Source organism: Scyliorhinus torazame, chromosome 23, assembly GCF_047496885.1.
Source record: "Scyliorhinus torazame isolate Kashiwa2021f chromosome 23, sScyTor2.1, whole genome shotgun sequence".
Taxonomy (NCBI): domain Eukaryota; kingdom Metazoa; phylum Chordata; class Chondrichthyes; order Carcharhiniformes; family Scyliorhinidae; genus Scyliorhinus; species Scyliorhinus torazame.
In genome coordinates, this window is record NC_092729.1 from 86,452,074 (window position 1) to 86,474,767 (window position 22,694).

Here is a 22,694-nt window from a genome sequence, read left to right on the forward strand (position 1 = left end):
GCTTTACTCTGTATCTAACCCTGTGCTGTACCTGTCCTGGGAGTGTTTGATGGGGACAGTGTAGAGGGAGCTTTACTCGGTATCTAACCCCGTGCTGTACCTGTCCTGGGAGTGTTTGATGGGGACAGTGTAGATGGAGCTTTACTCTGTATCTAACCCCGGGCTGTACCTGTCCTCGGTGTGTTTGATGGGGACAGTGTAGAGGGAGCTTTACTCTGTATCTAACCCCGTGCTGTACCTGTCCTGGGAGTGTTTGATGGGGACAGTGTAGAGGGAGCTTTACTCTGTATCTAACCCCGTGCTGTACCTGTCCTGGGAGTGTTTGATGGGGACAGTGTCGAGGGAGCTTTACTCTGTATCTAACCCCGTGCTGTACCTGTCCTGGGAGTGTTTGATGGGGACAGTGTAGAGGGAGCTTTACTCTGTATGTAAGCCCGTGCTGTACCTGTCCTGGGAGTGTTTGATGGGGACAGTGTAGAGGGAGCTTTACTCTGTATCTAACCCCGTGCTGTACCTGTCCTGGGAGTTTTATGGGGACAGTGTAGAGGGAGGTTTACTCTGTATCGAACACCGTGCTGTACCTGTCCTGGGAGTGTTTGATGGGGACAGTGTAGAGGGAGCTTTACTCTGTGTCTAACCCCGTGCTGTACCTGTGCTGGGAGTGTTTGATGGGGACAGTGTAGAGGAATCTTTACTCTGTATCTCAGCCCGTGCTGTACCTGACCTGGGAGTGTTTGATGGGAACAGTGTAGAGGGAGCTTTACTCAGTATCTAACCCCGTGCTGTACCTGTCCTGGGAGTGTTTGATGGGGACAGTGTCGAGGGAGCTTTACTCTGTATCTAACCCCGTGCTGTACCTGTCTTGGGAGTGTTTGATGGGGACAGTGTAGAGGGAGCTTTACTCTGTATCTAACCCCGTGCTGTACCTGTCCTGGGAGTGTTTGATGGGGACAGTGTAGAGGGAGCTTTACTCTGTATCTAACCCCGTGCTGTACTTGTCCTGGGAGTTTGATGGGGACAGTGTAGAGGGAGGTTTACTCTGTATCGAACCCCGTGCTGTACCTGTCCTGGGAGTGTTTGATGGGGACAGTGTAGAGGGAGCTTTACTCTGTGTCTAACCCCGTGCTGTACCTGTGCTGGGAGTGTTTGATGGGGACAGTGTAGAGGAAGCTTTACTCTGTATCTCAGCCCGTGCTGTACCTGTCCTGGGATTGTTTGATGGGAACAGTGTAGAGGGAGCTTTACTCAGTATCTAACCCCGTGCTGTACCTGTCCTGGGAGTGTTTGATGGGGACAGTGTAGAGGGAGCTTTACTCTGTATCTAACCCCGTGCTGTACCTGCCCTGGGAGTGTTTGATGGGGACAGTGTAGAGGGAGCTTTCCTCGGTATCTAACCCCGTGCTATACCTGTCTTGGGAGTGTTTGATGGGGACAGTGTAGAGGGAGCTTTACTCTGTATCTAACCCTGTGCTGTACCTGTCCTGGGAGTGTTTGATGGGGACAGTGGCGAGGGAGCTTTACTCTGTATCTAACCCCATGCTGTACCTGTCCTGGGAGTGTTTGATGGGGACAGTGTAGAGGGAGCTTTACTCTGTATCTAACCCCGTGCTGTACCTGTCCTGGGAGTGTTTGATGGGGACAGTGTAGAGGGAGCTTTACTCTGTATCTAACCCCGTGCTGTACCTGTCCTGGGAGTGTTTGATGGGGACAGTGTAGAGGGAGTTTACTCTGTATCTAACCCTGTGCTGTACCTGTCTTGGGAGTGTTTGATGGGGACAGTGTAGAGTGAGCTTTACTCTTTATCTAACCCTGTGTTGTACCTGTCCTGGGAGTGTTTGATGTGGACAGTGGCGAGGGAGCTTTACTCTGTATCTAACCCTGTGGTGTACCAGTCCTGGGAGTGTTTGATTGGGACAGTGTAGAGGGAGCTTTACTCTGTGTCTAACCGCGTGCTGTGTCTGTCCTGGGAGTGTTTGATGGGGACAGTGTAGAGGAAGCTTTACTCTGTATCTAACCCCGTGCTGTACTTGTCCTGGGAGTGTTTGATGGGGACAGTGTAGAGGGAGCTTTACTCTGTATCTAACCCCGCGCTGTACCTGTCCTGGGAGTGTTTGATGGGGACAGTGTAGATGGAGCTTTACTCTGTATCTAACCCCGTGCTGTTACTGTCCTTGGAGTGTTTGATGGGCACAGTGTAGAGGGAGCTTTACTCTGTATCTAACCCCGGGCTGTACCTGTACTGGGAGTGTTTGATTGGGACAGTGTAGACGGAGCTTTACTGTGTATCTAACCCCGTGCTGTACCTGTCCTCGGTGTGTTTGATGGGGACAGTGTAGAAGGAGCTTTACTGTGTATCTAAACCTGTGCTGTACCTGTCCTGGGAGTGTTTGATGGGGACAGTGTAGAGGGAGCTTTACTCTGTATCTAACCCCGTGCTGTACCTGTCCTGGGAGTGTTTGATGGGGACAGTGTAGAGGGGGCTTTACTCTTTATCTAACCCCGTGCTGTACCTGTCCTGGGTGTGTTTCATTGGGACAGAGTCGGGGGAGCTTAACTCTGTATCTAACCCCGTGCTGTACCTGTCCTGGGAGTGTTTGATGGGGACAGTGTAGAGGGAGCTTTACTCTGTATCTAACCCCGTGCTGTACTTGTCCTGGGAGTGTTTGATGGGGACAGTGTAGACGGAGCTTTACTCTGTATCTAACCCCGTGCTGTACCTGTCCTGGGAGTGTTTGATGGGGACAGTGTAGAGGGAGCTTTACTCTGTATCTAACCCCGGGCTGTACCTGTCCTGGGAGTGTTTGATGGGGACAGTGTAGAGGGAGCTTTACTCTGTATCTAACCCCGTGCTGTTACTGTCCTGGGAGTGTTTGATGGGGACAGTGTAGAGGGAGTTTTACTCTGTATCTAACCCCGTGCTGTACCTGTCCTGGGAGTGTTTGATGGGGACAGTGTAGAGGGAGCTTTACTCTGTATCTAACCCTGTGCTGTACCTGTCCTGGGAGTGTTTGATGGGGACAGTGTAGAGGGAGCTTTACTCTGTATCTAACCCCGTGCTGTACTTGTCCTGGGAGTGTTTGATGGGGACAGTGTAGATGGAGCTTTACTCTGTATCTAACCCCGTGCTGTACCTGTCCTGGGAGTGTTTGATGGGGACAGTGTAGAGGGAGCTTTACTCTGTATCTAACCCCGTGCTGTACTTGTCCTGGGAGTGTTTGATGGGGACAGTGTAGACGGAGCTTTACTCTGTATCTAACCCCGTGCTGTACCTGTCCTGGGAGTGTTTGATGGGGACAGTGTAGAGGGAGCTTTACTCTGTATCTAACCCCGGGCTGTACCTGTCCTGGGAGTGTTTGATGGGGACAGTGTAGAGGGAGCTTTACTCTGTATCTAACCCCGTGCTGTTACTGTCCTGGGAGTGTTTGATGGGGACAGTGTAGAGGGAGCTTTACTCTGTATCTAACCCCGTGCTGTACCTGTCCTGGGAGTGTTTGATGGGGAGAGTGTAGAGGGAGCTTTACTCTGTATCTAACCCTGTGCTGTACCTGTCCTGGGAGTGTTTGATGGGGACAGTGTAGAGGGAGCTTTACTCTGTATCTAACCCCGTGCTGTACCTGTCCTGGGAGTGTTTGATGGGGACAGTGTAGATGGAGCTTTACTCTGTATCTAACCCCGTGCTGTTACTGTCCTTGGAGTGTTTGATGGGCACAGTGTAGAGGGAGCTTTACTCTGTATCTAACCCCGGGCTGTACCTGTCCTGGGAGTGTTTAGTGGGGACAGTGTAGAGGGAGCTTTACTCTGTATCTAACCCCGTGCTGTACCTGTCCTCGGTGTGTTTGATGGGGACAGTGTAGAGGGAGCTTTACTCTGTATCTAACCGCGTGCTGTACCTGTCCTGGGAGTGTTTGATGGGGACAGTGTAGAGGGAGCTTTACTCTGTATCTAACCCCGTGCTGTACCTGTCCTGGGAGTGTTTGATGGGGACAGTTTAGAGGGAGCTTTACTCTGTATCTCACCCCGTGCTGTACCTGTCCTGGGAGTGTTTGATGGGGACAGTGTAGAGGGAGCTTTACTCTGTATCTAACCCCGTGCTGTACCTGTCCTGGGAGTGTTTGATGGGGACAGTGTCGAGGGAGCTTTACTCTGTATGTAAGCCCGTGCTGTACCTGTCCTGGGAGTGTTTGATGGGGACAGTGTAGAGGGAGCTTTACTCTGTATCTAACCCCGTGCTGTACCTGTCCTGGGAGTTTGATGGGGACAGTGTAGAGGGAGGTTTACTCTGTATCGAACACCGTGCTGTACCTGTCCTGGGAGTGTTTGATGGGGACAGTGAAGAGGGAGCTTTACTCTGTGTCTAACCCCGTGCTGTACCTGTGCTGGGAGTGTTTGATGGGGACAGTGTAGAGGAAGCTTTACTCTGTATCTCAGCCCGTGCTGTACCTGTCCTGGGAGTGTTTGATGGGAACAGTGTAGAGGGAGCTTTACTCAGTATCTAACCCCGTGCTGTACCTGTCCTGGGAGTGTTTGATGGGGACAGTGTCGAGAGAGCTTTACTCTGTATCTAACCCCGTGCTGTACCTGTCTTGGGAGTGTTTGATGGGGACAGTGTAGAGGGAGCTTTACTCTGTATCTAACCCCGTGCTGTACCTGTCCTGGGTGTGTTTGATTGGGACAGTGTCGAGGGAGCTTTACTCTGTAGCTAACCCCGTGCTGTACCTGTCCTGGGAGTGTTTGATGGGGACAGTGTAGAGGGAGCTTTACTCTGTATCTAACCCCGTGCTGTACTTGTCCTGGGAGTTTGATGGGGACAGTGTAGAGGGAGGTTTACTCTGTATCTAACCCTGTGCTGTACCTGTCCTGGGAGTGTTTGATGGGGACAGTGTAGAGGGAGCTTTACTCTGTATCTAACCCTGTGCTGTACCTGTCCTGGGAGTGTTTGATGTGGACAGTGTAGAGGGAGCTTTACTCTGTATCTAACCCTGTGCTGTACCTGTCCTGGGAGTGTTTGATGGGGACAGTGTCGAGGGAGCTTTACTCTGTATCTAACCCCGTGCTGTTACTGTCCTGGGAGTGTTTGATGGGGACAGTGTAGAGGGAGCTTTACTCTGTATCTAACCCCGTGCTGTACCTGTCCTGGGAGTGTTTGATGCGGACAGTGTAGAGGGAGCTTTACTCTGTATCTAACCCTGTGCTGTACCTGTCCTGGGAGTGTTTGATGGGGACAGTGTCGAGGGAGCTTTACTCTGTATCTAACCCCGTGCTGTACTTGTCCTGGGAGTGTTTGATGGGGACAGTGTAGATGGAGCTTTACTCTGTATCTAACCCAGTGCTGTACCTGTCCTGGGAGTGTTTGATGGGGACAGTGTAGAGGGAGCTTTACTCTGTATCTAACCCCGTGCTGTACCTGTCCTGGGAGTGTTTGATGCGGACAGTGTAGAGGGAGCTTTACTCTGTATCTAACCCTGTGCTGTACCAGTCTTGGGAGTGTTTGATGGGGACAGTGTAGAGGGAGCTTTACTCTGTCTCTAACCCCGTGCTGTACTTGTCCTGGGAGTGTTTGATGGGGACAGTGTAGATGGAGCTTTACTCTGTATCTAACCCCGTGCTGTACCTGTCCTGGGAGTGTTTGATGGGGACAGTGTAGAGGGAGCTTTACTCTGTATCTAACCCCGTGCTGTACCTGTCCTGGGAGTGTTTGATGGGGACAGTGTAGAGGGAGCTTTACTCTGTATCTAACCCCGTGCTGTACCTGTCCTGGGAGTGTTTGATGGGGACAGTGTAGAGGGAGCTTTACTCTGTATCTAACCCTGTGCTGTACCTGTCCTGGGAGTGTTTGATGGGGACAGTGTAGACGGAGCTTTACTGTGTATCTAACCCCGTGCTGTACCTGTCCTGGGAGTGTTTGATGGGGACAGTGTAGAGGGAGCTTTACTCTGTATCTAACCCCGTGCTGTACCTGTCCTGGGAGTGTTTGATGGGGACAGTGTAGAGGGAGCTTTACTCTGTATCTAACCCCGTGCTGTACCTGTCCTGGGAGTGTTTGATGGGGACAGTGTAGAGGGAGCTTTACTCTGTATGTAAGCCCGTGCTGTACCTGTCCTGGGAGTGTTTGATGGGGACAGTGTAGAGGGAACGTTACTCTGTATCTAACCCCGTGCTGTACCTGTCCTGGGAGTGTTTGATGGGGACAGTGTCGAGGGAGCTTTACTCTGTATCTAACCCCGTGCTGTACCTGTCCTCGGAGTGTTTGATGGGGGCAGTGTAGAGAGAGCTTTACTCTGTATCTAACCCCGTGCTGTACCTGTCCTGGGAGTGTTTCATTGGGACAGTGCAGAGGGAGTTTACTCTGTATCTAACCCTGTGCTGTACCTGTCCTGGGAGTGTTTGATGGGGACAGTGTAGAGGGAGCTTTACTCTGTATCTAACCCCGTGCTGTACCTGTCCTGGGAGTGTTTGATGGGGACAGTGTAGAGGGAGCTTTACTCTGTATCTAACCCCGTGCTGTACCTGTCCTGGGAGTGTTTGATGGGGACAGTGTAGAGGGAGCTTTACTCTGTATCTAACCCCGTGCTGTACCTGTCTTGGGAGTGTTTGATGGGGACAGTGTCGAGGGAGCTTTACTCTGTATCTAACCCCGTGCTGTACCTGTCCTGGGAGTGTTTGATGGGGACAGTGTAGAGGGATCTTTACTCTGTATCTAACCCCGTGCTGTACCTGTCCTGGGAGTGTTTGATGGGGACAGTGTAGAGGGAGCTTTACTCTGTATCTAACCCCGTGCTGTACCTGTCCTGGGAGTGTGTGATGGGGACAGTGTATAGGGAGCTTTACTCTGTATCTAACCCCGTGCTGTACCTGTCCTGGGAGTGTGTGATGGGGACAGTGTAGAGGGAGCTTTACTCTGTATCTAACCCCGTGCTGTACCTGTCCTGCGAGTGTTTGATGGGGACAGTGTAGAGGGAGTTTTACTCTGTATCTAACCCCGTGCTGTACCTGTCCTGGGAGTGTTTGATGGGGACAGTGTAGAGGGAGCTTTACTCTGTATCTAACCCCGTGCTGTACCTGCCCTGGGAGTGTTTGATGGGGACAGTGTAGAGGGAGCTTTACTCTGTATCTAACCCCGTGCTGTACATGTCCTGGGAGTGTTTGATGGGGACAGTGTAGATGGAGCTTTACTCTGTATCTAACCCCGTGCTGTACCTGTCCTGGGAGTATTTGATGGGGACAGTGTAGAGGGAGCTTTACTCTGTATCTAACCCCGTGCTGTACCTGTCCTGGGAGGGTTTGATGGGGACAGTGTAGAGGGAGCTTTCCTCTGTATCTAACCCCGTGCTGTAGCTGTCCTGGGAGTGTTTGATGGGGACAGTGTAGAGGGAGCTTTACTCTGTATCTAACCCCGTGCTGTACCTGTCCTGGGAGTGTTTGATGGGGACAGTGTAGAGGGAGCTTTACTCTGTATGTAAGCCCGTGCTGTACCTGTCCTGGGAGTGTTTGATGGGGACAGTGTAGAGGGAGCTTTACTCTGTATCTAACCCCGTGCTGTACCTGTCCTGGGAGTTTGATGGGGACAGTGTAGAGGGAGGTTTACTCTGTATCGAACACCGTGCTGTACCTGTCCTGGGAGTGTTTGATGGGGACAGTGAAGAGGGAGCTTTACTCTGTGTCTAACCCCGTGCTGTACCTGTGCTGGGAGTGTTTGATGGGGACAGTGTAGAGGAAGCTTTACTCTGTATCTCAGCCCGTGCTGTACCTGTCCTGGGAGTGTTTGATGGGAACAGTGTAGAGGGAGCTTTACTCAGTATCTAACCCCGTGCTGTACCTGTCCTGGGAGTGTTTGATGGGGACAGTGTCGAGAGAGCTTTACTCTGTATCTAACCCCGTGCTGTACCTGTCTTGGGAGTGTTTGATGGGGACAGTGTAGAGGGAGCTTTACTCTGTATCTAACCCCGTGCTGTACCTGTCCTGGGTGTGTTTGATTGGGACAGTGTCGAGGGAGCTTTACTCTGTAGCTAACCCCGTGCTGTACCTGTCCTGGGAGTGTTTGATGGGGACAGTGTAGAGGGAGCTTTACTCTGTATCTAACCCCGTGCTGTACTTGTCCTGGGAGTTTGATGGGGACAGTGTAGAGGGAGGTTTACTCTGTATCTAACCCTGTGCTGTACCTGTCCTGGGAGTGTTTGATGGGGACAGTGTAGAGGGAGCTTTACTCTGTATCTAACCCTGTGCTGTACCTGTCCTGGGAGTGTTTGATGTGGACAGTGTAGAGGGAGCTTTACTCTGTATCTAACCCTGTGCTGTACCTGTCCTGGGAGTGTTTGATGGGGACAGTGTCGAGGGAGCTTTACTCTGTATCTAACCCCGTGCTGTTACTGTCCTGGGAGTGTTTGATGGGGACAGTGTAGAGGGAGCTTTACTCTGTATCTAACCCCGTGCTGTACCTGTCCTGGGAGTGTTTGATGCGGACAGTGTAGAGGGAGCTTTACTCTGTATCTAACCCTGTGCTGTACCTGTCCTGGGAGTGTTTGATGGGGACAGTGTCGAGGGAGCTTTACTCTGTATCTAAACCCTTGAAGTACCAGTCTTGGGAGTGTTTGATGGGGACAGTGTAGAGGGAGCTTTACTCTGTCTCTAACCCCGTGCTGTACTTGTCCTGGGAGTGTTTGATGGGGACAGTGTAGATGGAGCTTTACTCTGTATCTAACCCCGTGCTGTACCTGTCCTGGGAGTGTTTGATGGGGACAGTGTCGAGGGAGCTTTACTCTGTATCTAAACCCTTGAAGTACCAGTCTTGGGAGTGTTTGATGGGGACAGTGTAGAGGGAGCTTTACTCTGTCTCTAACCCCGTGCTGTACTTGTCCTGGGAGTGTTTGATGGGGACAGTGTAGATGGAGCTTTACTCTGTATCTAACCCCGTGCTGTACCTGTCCTGGGAGTGTTTGATGGGGACAGTGTAGAGGGAGCTTTACTCTGTATCTAACCCCGTGCTGTACCTGTCCTGGGAGTGTTTGATGGGGACAGTGTAGAGGGAGCTTTACTCTGTATCTAACCCCGTGCTGTACCTGTCCTGGGAGTGTTTGATGGGGACAGTGTAGAGGGAGCTTTACTCTGTATCTAACCCTGTGCTGTACCTGTCCTGGGAGTGTTTGATGGGGACAGTGTAGACGGAGCTTTACTGTGTATCTAACCCCGTGCTGTACCTGTCCTCGGTGTGTTTGATGGGGACAGTGTAGAGGGAGCTTTACTCTGTATCTAACCCCGTGCTGTGCCTGTCCTGAGAGTGTTTGATGGGGACAGTGTAGAGGGAGCTTTACTCTGTATCTAACCCCGTGCTGTACCTGTCCTGGGAGTGTTTGATGGGGACAGTGTAGAGGGAGCTTTACTCTGTATGTAAGCCCGTGCTGTACCTGTCCTGGGAGTGTTTGATGGGGACAGTGTAGAGGGAACGTTACTCTGTATCTAACCCCGTGCTGTACCTGTCCTGGGAGTGTTTGATGGGGACAGTGTCGAGGGAGCTTTACTCTGTATCTAACCCCGTGCTGTACCTGTCCTCGGAGTGTTTGATGGGGGCAGTGTAGAGAGAGCTTTACTCTGTATCTAACCCCGTGCTGTACCTGTCCTGGGAGTGTTTCATTGGGACAGTGCAGAGGGAGTTTACTCTGTATCTAACCCTGTGCTGTACCTGTCCTGGGAGTGTTTGATGGGGACAGTGTAGAGGGAGCTTTACTCTGTATCTAACCCCGTGCTGTACCTGTCCTGGGAGTGTTTGATGGGGACAGTGTAGAGGGAGCTTTACTCTGTATCTAACCCCGTGCTGTACCTGTCCTGGGAGTGTGTGATGGGGACAGTGTAGAGGGAGCTTTACTCTGTATCTAACCCCGTGCTGTACCTGTCCTGCGAGTGTTTGATGGGGACAGTGTAGAGGGAGTTTTACTCTGTATCTAACCCCGTGCTGTACCTGTCCTGGGAGTGTTTGATGGGGACAGTGTAGAGGGAGCTTTACTCTGTATCTAACCCCGTGCTGTACCTGCCCTGGGAGTGTTTGATGGGGACAGTGTAGAGGGAGCTTTACTCTGTATCTAACCCCGTGCTGTACATGTCCTGGGAGTGTTTGATGGGGACAGTGTAGATGGAGCTTTACTCTGTATCTAACCCCGTGCTGTACCTGTCCTGGGAGTATTTGATGGGGACAGTGTAGAGGGAGCTTTACTCTGTATCTAACCCCGTGCTGTACCTGTCCTGGGAGGGTTTGATGGGGACAGTGTAGAGGGAGCTTTCCTCTGTATCTAACCCCGTGCTGTACCTGTCCTGGGAGTGTTTGATGGGGACAGTGTAGAGGGAGCTTTACTCTGTATCTAACCCCGTGCTGTACCTGTCCTGGGAGTGTTTGATGGGGACAGTGTAGAGGGAGCTTTACTCTGTATGTAAGCCCGTGCTGTACCTGTCCTGGGAGTGTTTGATGGGGACAGTGTAGAGGGAGCTTTACTCTGTATCTAACCCCGTGCTGTACCTGTCCTGGGAGTTTGATGGGGACAGTGTAGAGGGAGGTTTACTCTGTATCGAACACCGTGCTGTACCTGTCCTGGGAGTGTTTGATGGGGACAGTGAAGAGGGAGCTTTACTCTGTGTCTAACCCCGTGCTGTACCTGTGCTGGGAGTGTTTGATGGGGACAGTGTAGAGGAAGCTTTACTCTGTATCTCAGCCCGTGCTGTACCTGTCCTGGGAGTGTTTGATGGGAACAGTGTAGAGGGAGCTTTACTCAGTATCTAACCCCGTGCTGTACCTGTCCTGGGAGTGTTTGATGGGGACAGTGTCGAGAGAGCTTTACTCTGTATCTAACCCCGTGCTGTACCTGTCTTGGGAGTGTTTGATGGGGACAGTGTAGAGGGAGCTTTACTCTGTATCTAACCCCGTGCTGTACCTGTCCTGGGTGTGTTTGATTGGGACAGTGTCGAGGGAGCTTTACTCTGTAGCTAACCCCGTGCTGTACCTGTCCTGGGAGTGTTTGATGGGGACAGTGTAGAGGGAGCTTTACTCTGTATCTAACCCCGTGCTGTACTTGTCCTGGGAGTTTGATGGGGACAGTGTAGAGGGAGGTTTACTCTGTATCTAACCCTGTGCTGTACCTGTCCTGGGAGTGTTTGATGGGGACAGTGTAGAGGGAGCTTTACTCTGTATCTAACCCTGTGCTGTACCTGTCCTGGGAGTGTTTGATGTGGACAGTGTAGAGGGAGCTTTACTCTGTATCTAACCCTGTGCTGTACCTGTCCTGGGAGTGTTTGATGGGGACAGTGTCGAGGGAGCTTTACTCTGTATCTAACCCCGTGCTGTTACTGTCCTGGGAGTGTTTGATGGGGACAGTGTAGAGGGAGCTTTACTCTGTATCTAACCCCGTGCTGTACCTGTCCTGGGAGTGTTTGATGCGGACAGTGTAGAGGGAGCTTTACTCTGTATCTAACCCTGTGCTGTACCTGTCCTGGGAGTGTTTGATGGGGACAGTGTCGAGGGAGCTTTACTCTGTATCTAAACCCTTGAAGTACCAGTCTTGGGAGTGTTTGATGGGGACAGTGTAGAGGGAGCTTTACTCTGTCTCTAACCCCGTGCTGTACTTGTCCTGGGAGTGTTTGATGGGGACAGTGTAGATGGAGCTTTACTCTGTATCTAACCCCGTGCTGTACCTGTCCTGGGAGTGTTTGATGGGGACAGTGTAGAGGGAGCTTTACTCTGTATCTAACCCCGTGCTGTACCTGTCCTGGGAGTGTTTGATGGGGACAGTGTAGAGGGATCTTTACTCTGTATCTAACCCCGTGCTGTACCTGTCCTGGGAGTGTTTGATGGGGACAGTGTAGAGGGAGCTTTACTCTGTATCTAACCCCGTGCTGTACCTGTCCTGGGAGTGTTTGATGGGGACAGTGTAGAGGGAGCTTTACTCTGTATCTAACCCCGTGCTGTACCTGTCCTGGGAGTGTTTGATGGGGACAGTGTAGAGGGAGCTTTACTCTGTATGTAAGCCCGTGCTGTACCTGTCCTGGGAGTGTTTGATGGGGACAGTGTAGAGGGAGCTTTACTCTGTATCTAACCCCGTGCTGTACCTGTCCTCCGAGTGTTTGATGGGGGCAGTGTAGAGAGAGCTTTACTCTGTATCTAACCCCGTGCTGTACCTGTCCTGGGAGTGTTTCATTGGGACAGTGCAGAGGGAGTTTACTCTGTATCTAACCCTGTGCTGTACCTGTCCTGGGAGTGTTTGATGGGGACAGTGTAGAGGGAGCTTTACTCTGTATCTAACCCCGTGCTGTACCTGTCCTGGGAGTGTTTGATGGGGACAGTGTAGAGGGAGCTTTACTCTGTATCTAACCCCGTGCTGTACCTGTCCTGGGAGTGTTTGATGGGGACAGTGTAGAGGGAGCTTTACTCTGTCTCTAACCCCGTGCTGTACCTGTCCTGGGAGTGTTTGATGGGGACAGTGTCGAGGGAGCTTTACTCTGTATCTAACCCCGTGCTGTACCTGTCCTGGGAGTGTTTGATGGGGACAGTGTAGAGGGAGCTTTACTCTGTATCTAACCCCGTGCTGTACCTGTCCTGGGAGTGTTTGATGGGGACAGTGTAGAGAGAGCTTTACTCTGTATCTAACCCCGTGCTGTACCTGTCCTGGGAGTGTGTGATGGGGACAGTGTAGAGGGAGCTTTACTCTGTATCTAACCCCGTGCTGTACCTGTCCTGGGAGTGTGTGATGGGGACAGTGTAGAGGGAGCTTTACTCTGTATCTAACCCCGTGCTGTACCTGTCCTGCGAGTGTTTGATGGGGACAGTGTAGAGGGAGTTTTACTCTGTATCTAACCCCGTGCTGTACCTGTCCTGGGAGTGTTTGATGGGGACAGTGTAGAGGGAGCTTTACTCTGTATCTAACCCCGTGCTGTACCTGCCCTGGGAGTGTTTGATGGGGACAGTGTAGAGGGAGCTTTACTCTGTATCTAACCCCGTGCTGTACATGTCCTGGGAGTGTTTGATGGGGACAGTGTAGATGGAGCTTTACTCTGTATCTAACCCCGTGCTGTACCTGTCCTGGGAGTGTTTGATGGGGACAGTGTAGAGGGAGCTTTACTCTGTATCTAACCCCGTGCTGTACCTGTCCTGGGAGGGTTTGATGGGGACAGTGTAGAGGGAGCTTTACTCTGTATCTAACCCCGTGCTGTACCTGTCCTGGGAGTGTTTGATGGGGACAGTGTAGAGGGAGCTTTACTCTGTATCTAACCCCGTGCTGTACCTGTCCTGGGAGTGTTTGATGGGGTCAGTGTAGAGGGAGCTTTACTCTGTATCTAACCCCGTGCTGTACCTGTCCTGGGAGAGTTTGATGGGGACAGTGTAGAGGGAGCTTTACTCTGTATCTAACCCCCTCTCTCCTCCGCAGGTGGGGAAATGGGAACAGGGTTCACTCACGCTCAAGTATCCTGTCTGGTCCCGTTACGGGATGTTTCTTCAGCCTGTGGACAATGACCATCACTTGACTGTTGTGACGTTGGAGGAACGACCGTTCGTGATTGTGGAGGACATTGACCTGGCGAGCGGAACTTGTATCCGCGACTCAGTCCCCTGCCGCAAGCAATTGAACCGGACCGGGAGGTAGGTAGACGTGTATCCTCGTCAACGACTATCTCCCACTCCCCCGTGCCCCCTGGACAGGCTCGAAGTCCAGCCCGCACTCCGGGGGGGAGAGGGTTTACTGGGGGCAGGTGGGGCTCCCCACTTACGGAAAGGTTTCCGGGTTAGGGACTGCGTTCCCGGACTGCGAACCCACGGTGACGTTGCCGATATATTTCCCAGTGGCGATGTTTTTTGGGGGGGCTCGTAGTGACGGGGGTACCCGCAAGGGGGTGGAGGGGGCGGGTGTTCCCCATGCTTCTGTCGTTCCCCCCCCCCCCACCTTTGGGTGTAGAGGTGGCGGGTTTGGAACGCTCTGTCTTAGCAGCGAGTGCCTGCCGTGCGACCTCCAGTTGGCGTCTACGTGAGAGTCAGAGGTCATTGACGCGACGAGGGACGATCGTGGCTCTTCCATTCACGAAGGTGTGGGGAGCGCTGTTGTCCTTCGAGTGGGGAAGGTTAAGGGTGAGATTGAATCGAGGCGTTCCCAATGGGGGAAGGGTTTGCGATGGGAGTCAATGAGGAGAAGGTTAAGGGGGAGATTGAATCGAGGTGTTCCCAATGGGGGAAGGGTTTGCGATGGGAGATGAGGGTCAATGAGGAGAAGGTTAAGGGGGAGATTGAATCGAGACGTTCCGAATGGGGGTAGGGTTTGCGATGGGAGTAAATGAGGAGAAGGTTAAGGGGGAGATTGAATCGAGACGTTCCAAATGGGGGAAGGGTTTGCGATGGGAGTCAATGAGGAGAAGGTGAAGGGGGAGATTGAATCGAGACGTTCCAAATGGGGGAAGGGTTTGCGATGGGAGATGGGGGTCAATGAGGAGAAGGTTAAGGGGGAGATTGAATCGAGACGTTCCGAATGGGGGAAGGGTTTGCGATGGGAGTAAATGAGGAGAAGGTTAAGGGGGAGATTGAATCGAGACATTCCCAATGGGGAAAGGGTTTGCGATGGGAGACGGGAGTCAATGAGGAGAAGGTTAAGGGGGAGATTGAATCGAGACATTCCCAATGGGGAAAGGGTTTGCGATGGGAGACGGGAGTCAATGAGGAGAAGGTTAAGGGGGAGATTGAATCGAGACGTTCCCAATGGGGGAAGGGTTAGCGATGGGAGATGGGAGTCACTGAGGAGAAGGTTAAGCGAGTGATTGAATCGAGACGTTCCCAATGGGGGAAGGGTTTGCGATGGGAGTCAATGAGGAGAAGGTTAAGGGTGAGATTGAATCAAGACGTTCCAAATGGGGGATGGATTTGCGATGGGAGATGGGAGTCAATGAGGAGAAGGTTACGGGGAGATTGAATCGAGACGTTCCCAATGGGGGAAGGGTTTGCGATGGGAGGTGGGAGTCAATGAGGAGAAGGTTAAGGGGCAGATTGAATCGAGGTGTTCCAAATGGGGGAAGGGTTTGCGATGGGAGATGGGAGTCAATGAGGAGAAGGTTAAGGGGGGATTGAATCGAGACGTTCCGAATGGGGGAAGGGTTTGCGATGGGAGATGGGAGTCAATGAGGAGAAGGTGAAGGGGAGATTGAATCGAGACGTTCCAAATGGGGGAAGGGTTTGCGATGGGAGATAGGAGTCAATGAGGAGAAGGTTAAGGGGGAGATTGAATCGAGACGTTCGAAATGGGGGAAGGGTTTGCGATGGGTGACGGGAGTCAATGAGGAGAAGGTTAAGGGGGAGATTGAATCCAGACGTTCCCAATGGGGGAAGGGTTTGCGATGGGAGATGGGAGTCAATGAGGAGAAGGTGAAGGGGGAGATTGAATCGAGACGTTCCAAATGGGGGAAGGGTTTGCGATGGGAGATAGGAGTCAATGAGGAGAAGGTTAAGGGGGAGATTGAATCGAGATGTTCCCAATGGGGGTAGGGTTTGCGATGGGAGTCAATGAGGAGAAGGTTAAGGGGGAGATTGAATCGAGACGTTCCAAATGGGGGAAGGGTTTGCGATGGGAGATGGAAGTCAATGAGGAGAAGGTTAAGGGGGAGATTGAATCGAGACGTTCCAAATGGGGGAAGGGTTTGCGATGGGAGTCAATGAGGAGATGGTTAAGGGGGAGATTGAATCGAGACGTTCCAAATGGGGGAAGGGTTTGTGATGGGAGTCAATGAGGAGAAGGTTAAGGGGGAGATTGAATCGAGACGTTTTTGAATGGGGGAATGGTTTGCGATGGGAGATGGGAGTCAATGAGGAGAAGGTTAAGGGGGAGATTGAATCGAAACGTTCCAAATGGGGGAAGGGTTTGCGATGGGAGTCAATGAGGAGAAGGTTAAGGGGGAGATTGAATCGAAACGTTCCAAATGGGGGAAGGGTTTGCGATGGGAGTCAATGATGAGAAGGTTAAGGGGGAGATTGAATCGAAACGTTCCAAATGGGGGAAGGGTTTGCGATGGGAGTCAATGAGGAGAAGGTTAAGGGGGAGATTGAATCGAGACGTTCCGAATGGGGGAAGGGTTTGCGATGGGAGATGGGAGTCAATGAGGAGAAGGTTAAGGGGGAGATTGAATCGAGACGTTCCGAATGGTGGAAGGGTTTGCGATGGGAGACGGGAGTCAATGAGGAGAAGGTTAAGGGGGAGATTGAATCGAGACGTTCCGAATGGGGGAAGGGTTTGCGATGGGAGACGGGAGTCAATGACGAGAAGGTTAAGGGGGAGATTGAATCGAGACATTCCAAATGGGGGCAGGGTTTGCCATGGGAGATGGGAGTCAATGAGCAGAAGGTTAAGGGAGAGATTTAATCGAGGCCTTCCAAATGGGGGAAGGGTTTGCGATGGGAGATGGGAGTCAATGAGGAGAAGGTTAAGGGGGAGATTGAATCGAGACGTTCCGAATGGGGGAAGGGTTTGCGATGGGAGATGGGAGTCAATGAGGAGAAGGTTAAGGGGGAGATTGAATCGAGACGATCCAAATGGGGGAAGGGTTTGCGATGGGTGACGGGAGTCAATGAGGAGAAGGTTAAGGGGGAGATTGAATCGAGACGTTCCCAATGGGGGAAGGGTTTGCGATGGGAGATGGGAGTCAATGAGGAGAAGGTTAAGGGGGAGATTGAATCGAGACGTTCCAAATGGGGGAAGGGTTTGCGATGGGAGATGGCAGTCAATGAGGAGAAGGTTAAGGGGGAGATTGAATCGAGATGTTCCCAATGGGGGTAGGGTTTGCGATGGGAGTCAATGAGGAGAAGGTTAAGGGGGAGATTGAATCGAGACGTTCCAAATGGGGGAAGGGTTTGCGATGGGAGTCAATGAGGAGAAGGTTAAGGGGGAGATTGAATCGAGACGTTCCCAATGGGGAAAGGGTTTGCGATGGGAGATGGGAGTCAATGAGGAGAAGGTTTAGGGGGAGATTGAATCGAGTTGTTCGAAATGGGGGAAGGATTTGCGATGGGAGTCAATGGGGAGGAGGTTAAGGGGGAAATTGAATCGAGACGTTCCAAATGGGGGAAGGGTTTGTGATGGGAGACGGGAGTCAATGAGGAGAAGGTTAAGGGGGAGATTGAATCGAGACGTTCCAAATGGGGGAAGGGTTTGCGATGGGAGATGGGAGTCAATGAGGAGAAGGTTAAGGGTGGATTGAATCGAGACGTTCCGAATGGGGGAAGGGTTTGCGATGGGAGATGGGAGTCAATGAGGTGAAGGTTAAGGGGGAGATTGAATCGAGACGTTCGAAATGGGGGAAGGGTTTGCGATGGGAGTCAATGAGGAGAAGGTTAAGGGAGAGATTGAATCGAGATGTTCCCAATGGGGGTAGGGTTTGCGATGGGAGTCAATGAGGAGAAGGTTAAGGGGGAGATTGAATCGAGACGTTCCAAATGGGGGAAGGGTTTGCGATGGGAGATGGGAGTCAATGAGGAGAAGGTTAAGGGGGAGATTGAATCGAGACGTTCCAAATGGGGGAAGGGTTTGCGATGGGAGTCAATGAGGAGATGGTTAAGGGGGAGATTGAATCGAGACGTTCCAAATGGGGGAAGGGTTTGCGATGGGAGTCAATGAGGAGAAGGTTAAGGGGGAGATTGAATCGAGACATTCCGAATGGGGGAATGGTTTGCGATGGGAGATGGGAGTCAATGAGGAGGAGGTTAAGGGGGAGATTGAATCGAAACGTTCCAAATGGGGGAAGGGTTTGCGATGGGAGTGCATGAGGAGAAGGTTAAGGGGGAGATTGAATCGAGACGTTCCGAATGGGGGAAGGGTTTGCGATGGGAGATGGGAGTCAATGAGGAGAAGGTTAAGGGGGAGATTGAATCGAGACGTTCCAAATGGGGGAAGGGTTTGCGATGGGAGATGGGAGTCAATGAGGAGAAGGTTAAGGGGGAGATTGAATCGAGACATTCCAAATGGGGGCAGGGTTTGCGATGGGAGATGGGAGTCAATGAGCAGAAGGTTAAGGGAGAGATTGAATCGAGGCGTTCCAAATGGGGGAAGGGTTTGCGATGGGAGATGGCAGTCAATGAGGAGAAGGTTAAGGGGGAGATTGAATCGAGACGTTCCGAATGGGGGAAGGGTTTGCGATGGGAGATGGGAGTCAATGTGGAGAAGGTTAAGGGGGAGATTGAATCGAGACGTTCCAAATGGGGGAAGGGTTTGCGATGGGAGACGGGAGTCAATGAGGAGAAGGTTAAGGGGGAGACTGAATCGAGACGTTCCCAATGGGGGAAGGGTTTGCGATGGGAGTCGATGAGGAGAAGGTTAAGGGGGAGATTGAATCGAGACGTTCCAAATGGGGGAAGGGTTTGCGATGGGAGATGGGAGTCAATGAGGAGACGGTTAAGGGGGAGATTGAATCGAGACGTTCCCAATGGGGGAAGGGTTTGCGATGGGAGACGGGAGTCAATGAGGAGAAGGTTCAGGGGGAGATTGAATCGAGACGTTCCCAATGGGGGAAGGGTTTGCGATGGGAGTCAATGAGGAGATGATAAGGGGGAGATTGAATCGAGACATTCCAAATGGGGGAAGGGTTTGCAATGGGAGATGGGAGTCAATGAGGAGAAGGTTAACGGGGAGATTGAATCGTGACGTTCCGAATGGGGGAAGGGTTTACGATGGGAGATGGGAGTCAATGAGGAGAAGGTTAAAGGGGAGATTGAATCGAGACGTTCCCAATGGGGGAAGGGTTTGCGATGGGAGATGGGAGTCAATGAGGAGAAGGTTAAGGGGGAGATTGAATCGAGGCGTTCCAAATGGAGGAAGGGTTTGCGATGGGTGATGGGAGTCAATGAGGAGATGGTTAAGGGGGAGATTGAATCTAGACGTTCCCAATGGGGGAGGGGTTTGCGATGGGAGATGGGAGTCAATGAGGAGAAGGTTAAGGGGGAGATTGAATCGAGACGTTCCCAATGGGGGAAGGGTTTGCGATGGGTGATGGGAGTCAATGAGGAGATGGTTAAGGGGGAGATTGAATCTAGACGTTCCCAATGGGGGAGGGGTTTGCGATGGGAGATGGGAGTCAATGAGGAGAAGGTTAAGGGGGAGATTGAATCGAGACGTTCCCAATGGGGGAAGGGTTTGCGATGGGAGATGGGAGTCAATGAGGAGAAGGTTAAGGGGAGATTGAATCGAGAAGTTCCAAATGGGGGAAGGGTTTGCGATGGGAGATGGGAGTCAATGAGGAGATGGTTAAGAGGGAGATTGAATCGAGACGTTCCCAATGGGGGAAGGGTTTGCGATGGGAGATGGGAGTCAATGAGGAGAAGGTTAAGGGGGATATTGAATCGAGGCTTTCCCAATGGGGGAAGCGTTTGCGATGGGAGATGGGAGTCAATGAGGAGAAGGTTAAGGGGGAGATTGAATCGAGACGTTCCAAATGGGGGAAGGGTTTGTGATGGGAGCTGGGAGTCAAGGAGGAGAATGTTAAGGGGGAGATTGAATCGAGACGTTCCAAATGCGGGAAGGGTTTGCGATGGGAGTCAATGAGGTGAAGGTTAAGGGGGAGATTGAATCGAGACGTTCCCAATGGGGGAAGGGTTTGCGATGGGAGATGGGAGTCAATGAGGAGAAGGTTACGGGGAGATTGAATCGAGACGTTCCCAATGGGGGAAGGGTTTGCGATGGGAGGTGGGAGTCAATGAGGAGAAGGTTAAGGGGCAGATTGAATCGAGGTGTTCCAAATGGGGGAAGGGTTTGCGATGGGAGATGGGAGTCAATGAGGAGAAGGTTAAGGGGGGATTGAATCGAGACGTTCCGAATGGGGGAAGGGTTTGCGATGGGAGATGGGAGTCAATGAGGTGAAGGTTAAGGGGGAGATTGAATCGAGACGTTCGAAATGGGGGAAGGGTTTGCGATGGGTGACGGGAGTCAATGAGGAGAAGGTTAAGGGGGAGATTGAATCGAGACGTTCCCAATGGGGGAAGGGTTTGCGATGGGAGATGGGAGTCAATGAGGAGAAGGTGAAGGGGGAGATTGAATCGAGACGTTCCAAATGGGGGAAGGGTTTGCGATGGGAGATAGGAGTCAATGAGGAGAAGGTTAAGGGGGAGATTGAATCGAGATGTTCCCAATGGGGGTAGGGTTTGCGATGGGAGTCAATGAGGAGAAGGTTAAGGGGGAGATTGAATCGAGACGTTCCAAATGGGGGAAGGGTTTGCGATGGGAGATGGGAGTCAATGAGGAGAAGGTTAAGGGGGAGATTGAATCGAGACGTTCCAAATGGGGGAAGGGTTTGCGATGGGAGTCAATGAGGAGATGGTTAAGGGGGAGATTGAATCGAGACGTTCCAAATGGGGGAAGGGTTTGTGATGGGAGTCAATGAGGAGAAGGTTAAGGGGGAGATTGAATCGAGACGTTTTTGAATGGGGGAATGGTTTGCGATGGGAGATGGGAGTCAATGAGGAGAAGGTTAAGGGGGAGATTGAATCGAAACGTTCCAAATGGGGGAAGGGTTTGCGATGGGAGTCAATGAGGAGAAGGTTAAGGGGGAGATTGAATCGAAACGTTCCAAATGGGGGAAGGGTTTGCGATGGGAGTCAATGATGAGAAGGTTAAGGGGGAGATTGAATCGAAACGTTCCAAATGGGGGAAGGGTTTGCGATGGGAGTCAATGAGGAGAAGGTTAAGGGGGAGATTGAATCGAGACGTTCCGAATGGGGGAAGGGTTTGCGATGGGAGATGGGAGTCAATGAGGAGAAGGTTAAGGGGGAGATTGAATCGAGACGTTCCGAATGGTGGAAGGGTTTGCGATGGGAGACGGGAGTCAATGAGGAGAAGGTTAAGGGGGAGATTGAATCGAGACGTTCCGAATGGGGGAAGGGTTTGCGATGGGAGACGGGAGTCAATGACGAGAAGGTTAAGGGGGAGATTGAATCGAGACATTCCAAATGGGGGCAGGGTTTGCCATGGGAGATGGGAGTCAATGAGCAGAAGGTTAAGGGAGAGATTTAATCGAGGCCTTCCAAATGGGGGAAGGGTTTGCGATGGGAGATGGGAGTCAATGAGGAGAAGGTTAAGGGGGAGATTGAATCGAGACGTTCCGAATGGGGGAAGGGTTTGCGATGGGAGATGGGAGTCAATGAGGAGAAGGTTAAGGGGGAGATTGAATCGAGACGATCCAAATGGGGGAAGGATTTGCGATGGGTGACGGGAGTCAATGAGGAGAAGGTTAAGGGGGAGATTGAATCGAGACGTTCCCAATGGGGGAAGGGTTTGCGATGGGAGATGGGAGTCAATGAGGAGAAGGTTAAGGGGGAGATTGAATCGAGACGTTCCAAATGGGGGAAGGGTTTGCGATGGGAGATGGCAGTCAATGAGGAGAAGGTTAAGGGGGAGATTGAATCGAGATGTTCCCAATGGGGGTAGGGTTTGCGATGGGAGTCAATGAGGAGAAGGTTAAGGGGGAGATTGAATCGAGACGTTCCAAATGGGGGAAGGGTTTGCGATGGGAGATGGGAGTCAATGAGGAGAAGGTTAAGGGGGAGATTGAATCGAGACGTTCCAAATGGGGGAAGGGTTTGCGATGGGAGTCAATGAGGAGATGGTTAAGGGGGAGATTGAATCGAGACGTTCCAAATGGGGGAAGGGTTTGCGATGGGAGTCAATGAGGAGAAGGTTAAGGGGGAGATTGAATCGAGACGTTCCCAATGGGGAAAGGGTTTGCGATGGGAGATGGGAGTCAATGAGGAGAAGGTTTAGGGGGAGATTGAATCGAGTTGTTCGAAATGGGGGAAGGATTTGCGATGGGAGTCAATGGGGAGGAGGTTAAGGGGGAAATTGAATCGAGACGTTCCAAATGGGGTAAGGGTTTGTGATGGGAGACGGGAGTCAATGAGGAGAAGGTTAAGGGGGAGATTGAATCGAGACGTTCCAAATGGGGGAAGGGTTTGCGATGGGAGATGGGAGTCAATGAGGAGAAGGTTAAGGGGGGATTGAATCGAGACGTTCCGAATGGGGGAAGGGTTTGCGATGGGAGATGGGAGTCAATGAGGTGAAGGTTAAGGGGGAGATTGAATCGAGACGTTCGAAATGGGGGAAGGGTTTGCGATGGGAGTCAATGAGGAGAAGGTTAAGGGAGAGATTGAATCGAGATGTTCCCAATGGGGGTAGGGTTTGCGATGGGAGTCAATGAGGAGAAGGTTAAGGGGGAGATTGAATCGAGACGTTCCAAATGGGGGAAGGGTTTGCGATGGGAGATGGGAGTCAATGAGGAGAAGGTTAAGGGGGAGATTGAATCGAGACGTTCCAAATGGGGGAAGGGTTTGCGATGGGAGTCAATGAGGAGATGGTTAAGGGGGAGATTGAATCGAGACGTTCCAAATGGGGGAAGGGTTTGCGATGGGAGTCAATGAGGAGAAGGTTAAGGGGGAGATTGAATCGAGACGTTCCCAATGGGGAAAGGGTTTGCGATGGGAGATGGGAGTCAATGAGGAGAAGGTTTAGGGGGAGATTGAATCGAGTTGTTCGAAATGGGGGAAGGATTTGCGATGGGAGTCAATGGGGAGGAGGTTAAGGGGGAAATTGAATCGAGACGTTCCAAATGGGGGAAGGGTTTGTGATGGGAGACGGGAGTCAATGAGGAGAAGGTTAAGGGGGAGATTGAATCGAGACGTTCCAAATGGGGGAAGGGTTTGCGATGGG

The 22,694-nt window shown here is 51.8% G+C and overlaps 1 protein-coding gene across 1 annotated transcript in view; it reads left to right on the forward strand.

The window, feature by feature from the left end:
* LOC140399682 (glutamate receptor ionotropic, NMDA 2D-like) overlaps window positions 1-22,694 on the forward strand; it is a gene marked incomplete at its 5' end in the record, with an annotated part of 270,641 nt that overhangs the window by 177,394 nt on the left and 70,553 nt on the right. The window contains one exon of the mRNA XM_072489226.1: window positions 13,404-13,615. Coding sequence (XP_072345327.1) covers window positions 13,404-13,615 — 212 coding nt within the window. The remainder of the gene's footprint in view (window positions 1-13,403; window positions 13,616-22,694) is intronic.